This window comes from Charadrius vociferus, unplaced genomic scaffold (genome assembly GCF_000708025.1).
Source record: "Charadrius vociferus isolate BGI_N301 unplaced genomic scaffold, ASM70802v2 scaffold15, whole genome shotgun sequence".
Lineage (NCBI taxonomy): Eukaryota > Metazoa > Chordata > Aves > Charadriiformes > Charadriidae > Charadrius > Charadrius vociferus.
The window spans coordinates 8,186,915-8,203,861 of record NW_009650064.1 but is presented as its reverse complement, the minus strand read 5'-3'; the positions used below and the strand labels follow the sequence as shown (position 1 = coordinate 8,203,861).

The 16,947-nt window shown below is 40.1% G+C and overlaps 1 protein-coding gene across 1 annotated transcript in view; it reads left to right on the top strand.

Moving 5' to 3' along the window:
- The window catches only part of NECAB1 (N-terminal EF-hand calcium binding protein 1), a 65,564-nt gene extending 49,759 nt beyond the window's left edge, over positions 1 to 15,805 (top strand). Inside the window, exons 7-12 of the mRNA XM_009891939.1 lie at positions 1,625 to 1,701; positions 6,767 to 6,820; positions 8,392 to 8,504; positions 10,607 to 10,684; positions 12,391 to 12,482; positions 15,603 to 15,805. Coding sequence (XP_009890241.1) covers positions 1,625 to 1,701; positions 6,767 to 6,820; positions 8,392 to 8,504; positions 10,607 to 10,684; positions 12,391 to 12,482; positions 15,603 to 15,631 — 443 coding nt within the window. The 3' untranslated portion in view covers positions 15,632 to 15,805. The remainder of the gene's footprint in view (positions 1 to 1,624; positions 1,702 to 6,766; positions 6,821 to 8,391; positions 8,505 to 10,606; positions 10,685 to 12,390; positions 12,483 to 15,602) is intronic.
- The last annotated feature ends 1,142 nt before the right edge of the window (positions 15,806 to 16,947 follow it).

Here is a 16,947-nt window from a genome sequence, read left to right as displayed (position 1 = left end):
ACATATATCTGATGCTTTGAGTATTATCCTTTCCATCTGAAAGACAATTTTATTGAGACTTCAGCAAAGCAAAATTTTCCAGACTTTATAGAGGCTCAGAGATGCTTGTGCCTTTGTAGAACAACATTTTCTAGCTTCACCTTTGCTATATGACATCAGGTCATTTATACAGTCACAGCTATGACTGCCATAGAGATGGAGAGCTAGGAAGTCTTCTGAAAGGGGCATGTCCTGTCCATATAAAGAAACAAGACACAATTAACATTCAGTGTCTTTAGTCTTTCCTCTGCTGCTGAAAAAGTAAACACAGGAAAGCTATTGTGATAAAATACGATCAATCTTGAGTTGTTCAAAGTTTGCAGTCACCACAAGCATAAATCTCATTCTAGAAAAATCTAATATAGGAAGAATCAGTCCTAATAGTTATATTTCTGCAATTCATCAAGCACCTAGGAACACAGTTTTGTTGGAAAGGTAAAGAAGGGTCATTGGCTGATAACATCCAGTTAATGTTATTAAATCAGCTTTAGAGTCCACTGCAAGATTATATCCATAATTAATGAAAGAACACAAGAAAACCCTTAAGACGCTATATTGCAGATGACTGTAACAAAGCTGAAAACCCCTCAGAGTGTAAGTAAAAGTCAGCTGTTGCAGCTAAATGAACTTTTTCTCAACGAAGAGAAAGACCCTTATTCCTAATGCATACAAGATGTTCTGTGATGTTAGGATGTTAGGAGGCTCCATCAGATCCCTCAACATATCATGCCAGAAATCTAAAACATTTAGCTGCACATGTACCCTCAATTAACTTTTTTCTGCTGTTTATTAGAATGTATTTTTTATTGGGAAGGAAACTTTTGAATAATCCTGGAATCCTGCTAGGAGAAGCACTGTGGCAGGACCCTGGGGGCAGCAACAGGCTGACCAGGGCAATGCAGTCGGGACCCTACAGCAGGTCTGCCATCTCCCTGAAGGAGGAATAAAGATCCTATTGCCTAAGCTGCACTGGCCACGCGCGGGGATTTAAGAGTCTTGACTGCATTTCTTTCACCTTCACCAGTGAAAGCTCTCAGGGGTGAACTTCAGAAAAGACACAGCATGTGGTCCCTCCATGGGATGCAATTGAAAGGAATCACAGAGAGAAGCTTGCTATGCAGCAGAAGAGCTGACTCGTACTTTCATAGAAACTTGCATGTAAAGAAGATTAAGAAATGACAAACTAAGAAAAATATTAAGGGAAAGCTTTAACCCACACACCCCACCAAGATGATTTTGCACTTTGAGCAGAAGGTGCTCAGGTTATGAGCTGGTTCAATCTGCAGAGGATTCCTTTCCTCAGGTATCAGCATGATTGCAAAAGCACTGGCATTAAGCTAGAATATAGTTTTCATTCTGTACTGGATTTCTATTTTATCTTAAAAAGGAAGAAAAGAATTCATATAGTCAAAATCATGCTTTCCTTTAGTTACACCGAAATGAACATTGAACAAGTTGCAGCACAATCTTTGAGAAGCCAAATAAATTGCAAGCTAAGCTAAACTTCTTTATAAAATAAATGAATACACTATGTTCCAGCATTTAGTAACATTTTATAAATGTTCATTATTTATATTTTCCAAAGGTTGGACTGAGGAAGACAGCCAGTGGATGACCCAGATAAACAGACTCCAAAAGCTGATTGACAGGCTGGAAAAGAAGGTATGTTTCTTTTCACCTGTTTGTTCTCTCAGTTTCAGCAAAGCAATCCTTAAACTTTCAATGTCCCAGTCGCAGCCTTTCCAATCAATGATTGAAAATTCAACATCACCTAAGAGAGCTAACACTCACAATGTCTACATACTCCTTCCACCTTCTTCTTTCCTATTTCATGACAGCATGACATGGTTTTCTCATGCTCCCCTTTTCCCTCCCCACCACCACAGATCCAACTTTTCAGAAAGAACTGAAAAGTCACATTACTCTATGACTGGAGGATGTTATTGTATTTAGTTATGTTTGGTTTGGGGAACGTGGGACAAGCCTCTCTTTTTAGGATCTGATTTTTTTCTCTTCCTCTCCAAACTTTCCCACTAAAGCTTGACAGAAAGTTTTGTTTCTTCTGTCTCCATCAGAGGATACTAATTTATAAAATTTTAAACACTTTCCTAATAAGTACAGTTCAACCAAAAGCTGATGCAAATCCCACCTGGGAGCTGTGGGAGCCGCCCCAGCCCCGGGGCTGCACCAGCCCCCAGAGCCCTGAGATCGCCTGCAGTTCCCACACCAAAGCACAGCCCTCCGGGAGTCTGACGGATGACCCTCTGGATCCAACAATAGCAAGGCTTCCCAGGGCTTGTAAAAACTGGAGTTATGTCTGTCTGTACAGAAAATGTATATTTTTTTTGTTTTCATTTGGATTTATTGCTACGCTAGGTTTTAAAAGTTGGTTTATGTCTGTGTATGATGACTTTTTTTTTTTTTGAGAAGAAGAGCAGAAGAAAAAGTAAGGTTATAAATTCCTGCGTTGTTCTCTACACAAAGTATCCCTACTGAAGAACAGACAATTTCAGATAGGTGCTAAGGGAATGGCTGAATTCGGTGCATCTTTTAGGACCCAGGCTATTTCTTCCTCCTGGTCCATGAGAGGTGAATTATTTGGTTGAAGCGCCCTCAGACCCGGCAGTTGCTCCAGTCCTGCTGTGGCTGGAGCTGCCCCTGCCTGCAGGTCAGTGCTCATCAGTGGGGAGGCTGTGCCGGTGCTCCAAAGACATGGACCCACACACACCAGCACGGGTGTCTTCACCAGCACCCGCAAACAGACAGGCAGCACTTGCGGGAACATGAACACGCAACAGCTTCAACCTGTTCCTTCTTTCCAGCTGGTGAGGGTGGACGTTCCCCCATGAACTTTATCATAGGTTTCAAGTCCATCTAGTATTTGTGGCTGGACGCATGCCCCTTACCCAGGCATTGGCTCAGACCTTGGGTCCTGGCAGACAAGTGTCTCCTCCCACTCACCCGCTGGTCCAGGTTGAGTTCAGTAGCTAATTGTATACCTGGAAAATAGTTAAGTAAGGGATTTAACAATAAGACATAATAAATGCCCAGAGAAGTTGTTGAGGCCCCATCCCTGGAGGTGTTCAAGGCCAGGCTGGACGTGGCCTTGGGCAGCCTGGTCTAGTGGGAGGTGTCCCTGCCCATGGCAGGGGAGTTGGAACTCGATGATCTTCAAGGTCCTTTCCAACCTAAACCATTCTACGATTCTAAATGGTGGTGATCCGGCACAGGGCTCAGCAAGACAAGCATGCTGACCTTTCTCTGCCATTGCTCTCTTCCAAATGAGCAAACCGCCCCTAATTGCTTTCTCCCTTTGGTCCCACTTTGGGACCAAAATTTGGTATTTCTGTTATCTCAGCCTTATTACTGATTAGCTGCATTACCGATACAATCACCCGCAGCACTGCTGGCTTTGCAAGACTCTGCTCCCAAAAAGGAGCCCAGTAGTCCCTTTGGTTACCCCTGGAGTCTGATGGTCTCTCGCATCACTTCTCCTTACCCAGCTGTGAAATTCGGCCGTTCCTTGTGGCACTGTCTGTAACTTCTGTCAGCTTCTCACTCTGTTGTTCCTTGCTATGCTCAGCAGCTCCTCATGGTCTGCTCAGTCCATGAAGCCTCTGGCCAGGGCACACTCATCTGCTGGCACATGCCAGCTTTCTCCCAGAGGTCATTTCTGCATGAGAAAAGCAATTACACAGCAGTTGCCACGTTAATGACATTTTAGTAGCGACTTGATTTTTTTCTGAATAGCTATAAATTGGATTTTGAAATGTCAGAGTCCGTGATGAAACGTAACTCTCACTTTTGGTCCGGCTTTACTCCCAGCTCTGCTTCGGAGGCAGCAGCTCGCTGGCCTGTCACAGCAACCTCCTCACACAGACTGATGCCAAAAGGAGCTTAAGTAAACTTTACATTTAAAAGAATGTTACTGAAAAAAAAGAACCTGGCATACAGCAATAATGCAATGCAAGCTTTACAGAAAGCAGCCAACCATTTTGTAGTAAAGAAACTTACAACAAGAGTGTTATAAAATGATCAAATCTGCTCCAGATAAATGAGAACCTCAGTTTGAAAAGGAGCTCAGTGCCAAAGGGAAACAGTGACAGGGCATACACCTTCCATAATCACCTCCTTATCAATATAAAACTTGATTAATAAAACATAGCAATTAAACAAACCTATTTCTGCCAATAGACAGACTATATCCACCTTTGCCTAACTTTGCACCTGCGTGACTTTGTATCTCACAGGCAGGCCTAACTGTGAGAGGTGAGAAGTTCACGGTTTCTGCAGCTTCTCCAGGACCACCTCCTCTGATTGTTCTTCTCTTGGCACTTCTTTCTGGCCTCTGTGAACTAAAAAACCCAATTTACTAAGCACGCAACTTAGAAATCATAAAAAATACGTCCTATAAAGTATCCTAAGGCATATAAAAAAGAATGTGAGAATTCATTTAACAATATTCCCTCTTGTCCTTATTTTATTAGATCTTACACTTCATTACAGTAGGAGGAGCTCCCTGTGATCCATGTTTAAACAGCATCTGGCCAAACGGTGTCTGGGTCATGACTGGGACAGGCACATATTGCAAAAAGGATGTTGGTGCCTCTTAGCAGTAGGAGACTGTCAGCCCACCTACTCTATTCCAAAGCAAAGTCAAGGAAAGGCAAAGTCAAGAAAAAGCAAAGCTGATCACTTGAATGACCACGGACTTCAGACTGAAATGAATTAGACAGAAACATCAAGAAACATTAAGTTACTGCTGAGAGATGGCATCCGTAACAGCCTCATCCCAGGTGGGAAGTGGTGACCACTTGGTCACTTAATCATTTTTAGACCAGATGATGCTCCAGGTCAGCCCACCACATCCAACCTAGTGTTACATTTCAGCTGTCTTTCAGCAGCTACTAAAGCTCTTCTTTTTGACTTTGCCCTGAAGCAGATGAGAAGGATCACACAATCCCACTAAAAGGTAATGTCAGAAGCTACTGATTCTCAGCTGAGGTGAGGTAGGACTGAGGAGGGGTGGTAAAGCCTCAGCTCTGAGCTCCAGCCTTGGTCAGTTTTCATTTCCAGGCTGCACGAGTAGCGTCTGGCAGCAGCTCTCATCTCCACATTTGGCTACTTCACTTATGCTCAATGTTGAGTTAGCTGATGCCTGAGCACTCTTTCTGCACGAATGAGGACTATGTGCCAGTGCTCACATGCTCTGAGGTCACAGCAAGCTGTCTGTGTAGACTTACCTCATCCGTGGAGTCCTGCTCTGTCTAATGACATAATATTACTGAAGAACTTGTATAAATTATTTTTAACCTCTTGAGGGAGCCAGCAAGATATCCATCAGTGGTTCCTATCGGAAAACTACCTGGTGAATGGTTGCTTCAGTGTTGTCTAACTCTTCTGCTGTCTTTTGTCAAAGGTGAATTTAACCATGAATCAGTCTCATAAGTTGTCTTTCTTTCCTCAAGTTCTAAAGTTATATATACTGGAAAAAGTAGAATTCTTTTCTTGCTACCTTAAGAGAAAGTCTGCAGTACAACTTGAGCCATTCCTTTCTTTTTCCCATAGCTGTCCCTAAAACAAATTGCACGGAAAGTATAGAAGAACCACAGGAACATGCCTTTTCCCTCAGGGTTTTTAGCTGAAGGGTCTGACAAATGAGCTATCGAAGCTGGCTGTTCCCCCCCAGCCCCCATCTCATGCCTTTCTACACACATTCTGCAGGAGAGTCGCTGTGTGAACGCCCCTTCACTCCTGCTTTGCTCTGCCACCTGCTGCTGGTGGAGGTCCCCTCTTCACTGGGATCCTGCCTGCACACCCCTTGTTGGCTTGTCAGCGAGTACAGTATTTGTGCAGGCAAAACCACCTCTTCACCCAGCTGCAAGTAGAAGAATTATATATTTTTTTAAAATCTTTGTTACACAAGAGTTGTTTGCAATGAGAAGTGAAGCAGCACTAACAAGGAGTGCATTTTGCTTCAGCTGCTTATTGCAAATCGATCGGCTCTTTTTCAGGCATGTGGATATTTTTCAGAATATCCATTCGGCACTGGGTTAGCGGGTACTGCACATGCCTAGGCGTGTAAGTGATAATTTTGCGTGCATCACAAGATGGTGTTTGCATGAACCACTGACTCATGAAGCGCGCATCCAGTTTGCGCGTTAAGCAAGCGTACTGATGCTCCACACACGCATCTGTTTGCTGCTGCCCAGTCCGTCCCCAGAAGCAAGTGCAGCAGTTCAGAAACCTGACTGGGAGCACAGGGCACATCTTCTTCATTGCTAGAAAACAGTCCCATGCAACTATACCCCCTCTTCCCGGGAAGTTTTACTCTGTATAAATTTTACGATGGCTGATAGTTCATTTCAAATTACCGTCCTTGCTCACCTTCATATTCCACAAGACAATTTGAGAAGGTATCTGTCTTTTCTGAATTAAGTCCAACATACATTTGTGAGCAAGCAGATTTGTTAGAAATGAAAAATTACCTGCTCAATCAATAAATCAAAATTTACAGAACGACCTGGCTTGGATTTAAACACCAAAATGTGCAAGACTGCAAACAATGCTTGTGTTTGACTTACAGCTAATAAAGAAGGGATTTAATTATAACTTTGTGAGATATAACAGAATCTAGCTATTGGAATAGCTTGTTAAACAGGTAAGACTAGAATATAGCTGTAGTATTGCATCTTATGTTTCTATTTTCTTTTCAACTGCCTGAAAGGACCTAAAGCTTGAGCCATTTGAAGAGGAAGTTTTGGAAGAAAATGCAAAATCTGTAAGTGCTTTTCGAGATAATGACTTTTGACATTTGATTTTCCATGCCAACTATTGAGACAACAATCTCACCTGATCCCTTTTGTTAAAAAATAAAAATTAAAAAATCACCATCCTCCGTTTCCCCAGTGATAAGAATCCCTCGTAGTCAGCAGAATACATTGTGCAAGACGCAACACACCAACACTTAGAATACGTGGGAGAAACTTTTATATTAATTTTCGCATTGTTTTCAAAGGATACAATGAGCCAAAAACTCAGCTCATATAAAGAGTAAAAGGTGTCATTTATAAGATTTACCGAATTTGGCAGCAGTGTTTATGGGGTGACAGCTTCTCAGCTCCCAATCACTGAATGCTGCATGCATCCTTCAAATCATGGTTGTACGACTCCCAGCCTCCCTCCTTCCCTCTCTCCCTCCCAGAACTGCTACAGGGAGCCATACCAGGAAAGACCAGGGAGCATCTAGTGTTAAGCAGTAATCTACATTACCACTTAGAAAAACAAAATCATGACCATAAATAAACTTACTTTCAATTAAGTTCATGTCCCAAGATCAGTTTGTCAAATGCACTAACATTCCTAAATTCTGAGCTTTAAACCTAACAAAATGCAAATCAAATACACAGGAAAAAATAACCAAAATAGATGATCTATCAAATTCCTTATTTTATCACAGGAGTTGTCTTACATTTTTTCTTTTTTTAAATGAGATTATACAATATTGACAGACAGGCTGCCTATGATGGAGGGATAATCCATGAGATAACAGTACCACTAATCAAGGCAGAAACAAATCAAAAAGTCATACAAGGGAGGAAGTTGTATTAATTAAAAAGCACGTGGTGCTTCTCTATATATTTCATTAGTAAAACTGACAAGCTTCAATGGATGAATCAATATGTAAACTACTTACATTAACTAAATGATAACCACAATAATTCAGGATAAATAGGACTTCTGGGTGTTTCCATAGTCCTTGTTTATAAAGATTGTTCATTTTTTTGCAGAAAGGTGGAGGAAAAAAAAACCCTCTCTCTATTCATCATTTAAGAGGGGCTACCTTAGGCATCTCATTCAGGTGTGAGTCAGAGCTCTGAAAGGTGAAAGACCTACAAGCACTTCAAGGAAAGTAACACTGCATGCAATGCAGATTGTGAGAATATGTTCTTACCTCAAACCTCACCCCTGCTTGCATAAAGATTAATCCAAGGAAACACGCTGACTTTATTGTTGAATATTCCAAAGACAAACATTTGCTTTGCACTCTTCTGAAAAGATTTTCTCATCCAGGTTTTGGACGATTCTGAGTTTCTGTAAGGTCAACACTCATTTTGGGTGTTTCCATTCTGTGCTTCAGCCTGACCAGACAAAAAAGCTACACTCAAGTGTTTCTACTTCCCCACTGAAAGCACTAAAACAGGGACCGCAATCTTCAAAGTAACTTTTGTGGGTGGGTTTTTTTTTTTGATAATTGTGTTTTTTATTGTTTTATGATAGACCTTTTGGAGTTTAAAGTACAAGGAATTCAGAGGATGATATGGCAGTAATATTGTAATGTTTTTGTATCAGCACATCATGATTGTTCAACGTCAAATGACTGTAATAGAAGAAGAAATCGAGGAATTCCGGCTTGCTCTGAAGCAGTACGTGGAATCTGCTTCTACTCAGGGTGCCTGCTTGCAGTAAGTACAATGTTATTGCCCGTGGGCTGAAGCAAGGGATGCAGTGTGATTTCTTGAATAACCTGGATGAAGAGAGAACCTGTAACATCTTCTTTCCTGGCTGGTTATGCATGTGCGTAAGACAAAGCTTTTCAAAGACAACTAAAATCAGGAAGAGATGTCAAAGGGTATGGGCAGACTTTAAGTAGTATCACAAAATGACAACACAGGCTATGCCAAAGATGCTAAAGTTTTAAGACTTCTCAGCTCTGCAGGTCATCAATTAATGGCTTCTGGAAGCTCCTAGGCTGGCTGATGTTCTTTATTGGAAAACTGATTTGCCATCCTTCATTTGTGCTCAGCTGGCAAGGGAGCAACTTATCCACTTGTTTGCCAGTTTTCTGTTTGGAAGCTTTCAAAATCTTCCCTTAAGGCTGTCATTTTAAAATTTTCATTCAAAATACAGAATGGGAAAAATTACAAAGCAAAATTTTCCATAAAACAGTATATTTCTGCTTTGCTCCTTTTAGAATTAAATAAAACAACAGAACTGGGTTAAGAATAAATTTTAGTGATTCACCACTGTACTGAAAATATTAAATTAACATACTTGAGAAAGCTACTACTGCACACACTACAGACCATTATGAAATAAATATATTTGTTTTTAATGTGTACACAATACAGGATCTTCCTATATATTCAAATACGTCAAAGGCTGCCTATCACATCTCTAATTTATGAGCCTTGTTGCTATGAGATCATCTCACTTAAAGGTGATCATATCAGTGGTGCTCACAGACCAGAAAAAGTAAGTTAAGCTGGAAGAAGAGTGATCTTTTTGCAGTGGTTCACTTGTAACGGCAGACAGATGAGGAAAATAAAATTCTCTTGTGGGCCAAGAGCTGGAAAAAACAAAGAGAAGCCCCCCAGCCGCCTTCCAAAAACGAACATCCAACCAAACGCTGTAGTGACGCAAACTTGTCAGGAGGGAGAACCTACATGACTTCAGAATGCAGCTGAACAAACGATGGCAAAATATTTCTTTCTTTCCCAATTTGACAGGCATTTGCTAAGTCTGGAATGCCACCTACCGGTGGCTTTTCAATGCAGGTGCTCCTGACATTGCCTTGTGTTTTTCCAACAGTTCTTGATATTTTTACTATTTCACAATGTACGTTTGCATACGGCTGGAGAAAAACAATAAATCATATGAAATTTCTTATTGCAGCACGAAATATAATCTGAGATCATTTTGCAAGCACATCAGTAGTAAGATCAGCAATCTCACACTTGGGCACTCTGAGAAACACATCTATTTTTTTGTGCTGTACATCTAAACACCAATTTGAGTACCCAAATGCCTAAGTACCCAACATGCTATAAAGCTTTTATGCTATAGTGGGATGATTCTGTGCAAAGGATCAGCGGCTACTCTGTGGGTCATTTTTCACCCATGATAAATTGTTAGCTGAATGACATAAGGACAAGTAAATAACACCAAAAGATATTATTTTAAAAGTGTATCTGGAGCAGACATCAGTATATCTGTCTTTGTACTCCATTGCTGTTTGCTTCCAAAGCACCTATACTATGCCACTTTGATACAGCTCTCATCCAAAAGGATGACTTGTCACAGTTTAATTCTTCAATGAAACAGCACAAGTTACTCTACGAACTTACTTGAACTGTTCTCTACGTGCAATATGCTGTATTAGCTGTTTTTCCCTGAACCACAGTTGTTTGATTCATTTCCTGTATTACCAATTAGCATTTCTTTAGATAAATTATCTATCTTTAGATAAATTATGCTATTGGAGCAATATGAAAAATTAGTTTCTCAAGTAAGAGTCCATCATAAGTGTACTAAGATAAAATACTAATAAATAAAAAGCCATACACATACTCCATGAGTTTAAAAAAAAAAATAGCAGCTCAGATAATTCACAGTATATTTCCCCAAATCACTTATTTCTAAACTTTATTAGTTGAGGGGTTTAATTTGTTTGTTTTTCCAAAAATCACTGCATTTGGTTCATACTTATAAGCAATCTGGAATAAGATGTGTATGTCAAATAACTTTGTCATATGTGATTAAATTAGTTCTATCCTACAATTCTTAGTGTTTCCATACAGAAGATTCCAAGTGATTCCCGCTTCATTGTTTACGAGTTCTGGGAGAACAGCAATGCCTGGAATACGTAAGTTTGGGGGTTTGGGTTTTTTTTGGTTTTGGGGTTGTTGTTTTTTTACTACAGAAGGTTTTGAAGGTTAGAGAGCAATTGCGTAGAAAGACTGAATACAAATTACTTTAAATGCTGCTAATCTATCTCTTACTAAATATATAACAGTTAATACCTCAGAACAACACTTCAGTTGCTGAAGACTAAAACATACTGGAACATATAAATAAAAATGTCAGAAAGACGCAGCTAGCACGAGCAGAACAGAACATGTCTGAAAGCAGACAGAAAAAGGTATGGCATCAGATGTGTGGTAGTTGATCAGAGACAAAGCAATGGGGAAACGGCAATATGACCATAGTTCAATGATGACAATGAAAGAAATGAATGAGGTGGGAGGTGTGTGTTATGGCTTGAGAAACCCATAATAATTTATTGTCGTTTAGACAATCATTCTATCACCCAATGACCCCTCCCCACCCAGGAAAGGGAATCGGGAAAAAACAAGGAATCCAGGAAGTTGATGTATAAACAGATTTAATAGAGTAAGATTAGATAATTAACATTAATAGCACTAAAGAACCAATATTGATCCCAATACCAATATAGAATATGCAAAGATTATACTCAGCCAATTCTATCAGTAGGAGCTGTGCACTCCCAGCGGTGGACAGCAAATGTCGGACACTGTGAGTGCTACGGCTTCGGGACAAGGGAAGGCCTCAGGGGTCCGGCGCCAGGGCACAACGTTCTCAGGACGGCAGCCACCAAGGGAGAGAGAGCACTTCGCACCAAACTTTCTAATTTATAGTGAATGTGATGCTGATGGTATGAAATAATCCTGTTGGCCAGCTTGGGTCAAGTGCCCGGGTCTCTCTCTTCCTCATCCCTGCACCTGGCAAGCTCGAAAACACTGAGACCTTGAAACCCATATACCACAGCTGGCTGGAAAGTAAATATTTTTACAAATTCAGACACTAGAGTCTTCTAAAAGTGCAGTCTTCCCAAGTATTAGAAGAGACATTAGTCCTGTGTCACTCAAACCAGGACAGTGTGCCATCCAGCAACACATTCAAGAATGCAAGCAGGGGGCACGGGGGCCTGTCCCAAAGCTTCCCAAATCTACATCACAAAAACCCACCTGACAGATTCCTGGAATGTCTGGTTTGGGCCCAAAATCAAAATTATAGTGATCAAAAGTCCTACCAGCTGAGTTCTAGCCTGCAGCAGACAGATGCCTAAGAAACTGAGTAGAGAGAAAAAGATTTTCCTTAACTACTTTTACTATTAAAAAAACCCAAACAAACCCCACAATCCTAAATCTGTAGACAGAAACCATTCAGCAGGGAGATGGAGAAGGCTCCTGAAGCTTAGTTTCTTTCCTTTTGAACAAAGTCCTTGTTCAAAGTTTACCCTCAGAAAGACTCAAGAACACTGGTAAAACATCAACACGCTTGGAACAAGAACTGCTATACCGGGTCACAACCAAGAGATGAACAGTTAAGCATACAGAAGAAAAGCATACAGAAGAAAAAGCGCGTTTAATATAACACGCAAGAACTTCACAGCTTATCTGGTCTCCTCTTCCACTATCATAATCTTCTAAGTTTTGAAGCACAAAAATACACTGTTATAGCATTAATTGTAAGATTTCTGAGGCTCATAAAAATTTTTAGCGCCTTTAAAAAACTTGATTCTTATTCTTATTTTTTACAACTGTTTAGCCACCTTCAAATGAATTACAGCAAGACATTCCAAAGAAGTAATGTGGACTTCTTGGAAACTCCAGAGCTCATCACAACAATGGTAGTCCCTGGTAAATACTGACTTTTCACATTCTTGTCTTTATTCCATGTGAAGACTCCTGCTATATTAGTGCGTTCCATATGCAGGACCACTGCATAATATCACCATTAGTCAGGTTTTCTTTGGTAAAGTATGAAGGAGAAAGGGACTCCAAGTGTTTTTATTTTAAGCACAGAAATGTAAAATGCATCAGCAAGAATAAGACCCACAATGCTTTATTTTATATAGTGGAAAGTTATGCTAGCATACACTATTTAAGAAAATATCTAGAATAAACAATACAATTTGTGACTAGTAAAACAGACCCTGTTTAAGATTTTCAGGCAAAAAAAAATTGCTTGCTGATGAAGACTTCAACTTAATCATATTTACATTGACTGACGCGAGTCTTAATTACTAATAATTTCTCTTTACTAAGCAATTTATTGTACATGCTCCCTGCTATGTTAAAACTGGGAAAAAACAAACTACTTTGAAAACGCAAGGTGTTAATGAGTCCAGATTACTATTTCTAATACAAACCAATGAGCACACAACATCTTCTTTCTCAGAGAAATGATAGTTAAAAAGAGACAGTGCAGGATGAAGCAAAGCAAACATCGGGCCCATATTTTGGGGGAGGAGACAGCAAGCTTCTCAGGCAACACGAATTTATTAGAATGAAACCCTGTTTTCCCCTATGTCTGACTACAGACTAAATTTAAAATAATAAAACCCCATCTAGTAGAAAAAAAAATAAAAATTACATAGTCCTATACCTGGTGTTTCTCCTTAAAAGAAACCAGCCAAGACATTTTCAGACCTCGAGAGCCTGATCTGAACACACAACTATATGCCAGGGATTCCTGCGGTATCAGGAGATTGCACTTAATGAACCAAGAATCTCTTCAAATCTTGTATCTTACTGGGAAATTGCTGGATTTAATACAAACTTGACTGTAGGAAACAACACGGCCTCTTCCCAAACTTCTTTCTGTCCAAGGGCTAGACTGGGTGTGACCCGGGAGTGTTCCAGGGGAGCGACCCGGGAATGTTCACAGCTAAAGTACAATTAACATACAATAAAATGTAAACATCATTTACAAATGCCTAACTATAGAAGGGTCTGAAATGGGATTCAAAATGGTCCTTAAAGCATCGACTCTGCCTGCTAAGAAGGATTTCAGTCTGCCGTGCTCTATCCTGGCAGACAGTTGCCATAGAAACAGCATTTCTCCCTGTGCGCTCCTTGCTGGGGGGGGGCAATGGGAAGGAACGCATTCGCAGTTATTTTCACAATTGTATAGATTATCTATTCTTTAGAAATCTGTACGGACATTTGAACTTTGATTTCGTGCAAAGTACTTTGCGTATTTGATCTGTACATACCATATTTGTATTTGAAAGATAGAGAATGTTCATGAAGTAAAAAATGATGGCTGCAGTGCTACCGGTATACTTTATGAAAGAATTTTATACACCATAAAGCGATACCACTGTAAAATCAGGGAAAAACCCAACCTGTCTGCAACTAGCACATAAATAGTCTCTACTTTAAAACCAAATTTACCTTAGCTCAGACACACCTACAGTTTTTTACACATCTGGTTAACTAAGAATTGAAACAATTCTAAACTCTATTCTGAATCTGATTCAAAGATGACAACCCAAAAGTCGTCACTCAGCTGATTAGTTAAAATTAATAAGGATACACTTAGCTGCCTAAGAATGATTCAGGAAGACATGGGCTTTCAAGACATGTTAGTTCCAGTATTATCCTAAAGGGAATTAATTTACCATCAGTTAACAGGAACCAAAACCTATTACGATCACTTGCACACCTGTTAACAGACCGAGTTGCTTCATGCCAATCCACCGGGGTGGCACAAATCACTCCATCTTCAGTGAATGCCTACTCTTTACATAAGATCTGCAGTTGAGGACACTAGAAAACCTTTTGGTGAAGAAAACAAAAGCTAGGGGAAAACTGTTGAACACTTATGACATGGATTCCATGAAATAAACTGTTAAATTGGCATTTTTTTGGCCAAAATTCATTAATCCACTGACGTGTCAGAGACTACTAGGCCAAATTCAGGTAGGATTCTTAAGTACATTCTCAACATTCTTCCTTAAGAATAACATTTTTCAGAAGAATGCCATAAATCGAACGATTTATGGACACATTCACAGAAACAAGTTATATTAATGAATTTGATCCCCGAATTGTGTAGTGCAAAACCTACCAAGCCTGGAACACCTCTCCACTGAGTGGCCTTGGCATTTCAGATACAGTCACAATTCTTTTCCTTCCTGCCTGCCTCTCTCCATAAATCTCAGAATCATTGTCCAGGTTGGAAAGGACCTTGAAGATCATCAATTCCAACCATCAGCCTAACACTGTCAAAACCACCACTAAACCATGTCCCTTAACACCACATCTGCCCGACTTTTAAATACCTCCAGGGATGTCATAGAGTCATAGAACCCTCTGATCTTGTGGTTCCTCTCTGCATAAGGTTCGATTTCAGAAGGGCAATGGGGAAGGGCTGTGGGAGAGAAGTCCAAATGTGTTTCACTCCAGCCCTGTCTATAAGCTCATGATTACAAATCTTCTTTTATGGGAATGACATTTTACAAGCCCATCAATTCCCTTTTCGGGCAAAAAGCTCTTAATTCCTTGAGTTGTGTAAAAAGAACAGCACCAGGTTTGAATAATGTCACCAGGAATGAAAGTCATTACAGGCAGCACAACCACCCCAGGGACACAGTGCTCAGCTAAAATACCAACGCATGCCTCAGGAAAGGAGCGAGGATTTATGTGGTTTGCTCTCTGGGATCTGGGCGTTTAATTCTGTGCATCCACACCTATGACACGTTAATGCTTCTTTGGATGTTATCAAAAAGAGATATAAATTCTTGCGCTAAAGCCACCCCCCCCAGCAGTTATATTCAGCTCTCCTAGTATTTTAAGTATTCTTCCCCTGCCTGGAGAGGCTTTGTCCTTGAATGATGCAGTTTTCAAATAAAGTAGTATTAGCTGCATATATAAATATTTCTTTATACACATGATAGCTATTTTATTTAGGAGGCAGAGACAGAAATACTCTTTATGTTAACAACTAACTAAATAAATTCTTCTCTCTTTCAGCATCGTGGTGGGTCCTCAATAACAACTAGAAGCTGTGGTTCCAAGTACTGTTAATGGTGCATTGTTTTTCATTACAGTGACATTCATATAGCAGCGTACAGGTGTGCTGGGTTAGGAATTGATGATGTGATCCTGTGTTATCATGGATGTAATATTTTCCATTTTAAAATATGGAAAACTGCACATTTATTACCTTCTCTTCTTCAGTGAAATGATGCATTCTAAAAGCTGAAATAAGACAACTAGGCTAAACTGTTTATTGTGTATATTCCAGACCAAACTGTCGCAGAAAAGTACATCTTGACTGGTATGATTATAAATATTTGTGAAAAGTTTTAGTCTTATGCTAATAAACAATTATTACTTAATGCTGCTGTTTTCTCCTTTTACAGAAGAAACAGGTACGAACACAAACACACATTTTTTTTAAATGTCTTATGCTTCAGAGAAGCTGTAAGTCATTGATTAGGAGAATAAACATAGGGACAACTTTTTGTGTCACCTTCACTCATACGGGAAATTTTCTGCCCACGACAAGACAAGGCAGTACCATTGTCCCTTCACAGCTTCCAGCCCTTACCCTCGCAAGAGGAGACACATCTGCCTGTCTGTCAAGCAGCTTTGGGTTCACAGACTTAACTTTTCCCAACCAATTTGCTTTGAAATCTACGTCCTGAACACTCGCAAAATATTTTAATTAGATCACCAGCAGCTCACTGAAAAGTAATTAGAGAAACCGCTGTTAGCATAAAGAGCCATAAACCTGGAAGTAGAAATACTTTCTTCCCTAAGAAATCTTGTTGTTGTCCCCTGCATCTGAGCAGTAGGTGCGTCCTCCAGCCCAAGAATGAAAGGCAAGTGACTATTGTAACCTCCATGACAGGCTGACAAGCTCTACATGCTAAATGACTCTCTCCACTCAGCTAGCAGTCCAAGGTTACAAACAGTACCCAAAAAGTAACTTGAAAGTCATATTCAATTAAAAAAAAAAACAACCTTCTTCAATGCAGGATTTCTCTATTTTCATTCCAACTCAACCAGCACATTACCATATGTAATTACACATAGGGAATTTAAACTACAAACGAGCAATCTTCATTGCAGTAAGGTTCTGTATTCCAGAAACCATAACCAGGATTGAACTCAAGTTTAAGAAAGGTGTCACGTTGAGGTACCTGCATGCAATCCTATTGTATCAAAGGACTTCTGAGGCAAAATTAGTTGCCTAAACAAAGGCATTTAGTATCTGTGAGATGCTCTAGGGTATCCCAACTGGTTTCCAGCTCCCACCTGAGAAGGACATGAATTACTTATAGGTTGTGTCATTCATGCCAAGCCCACGCAA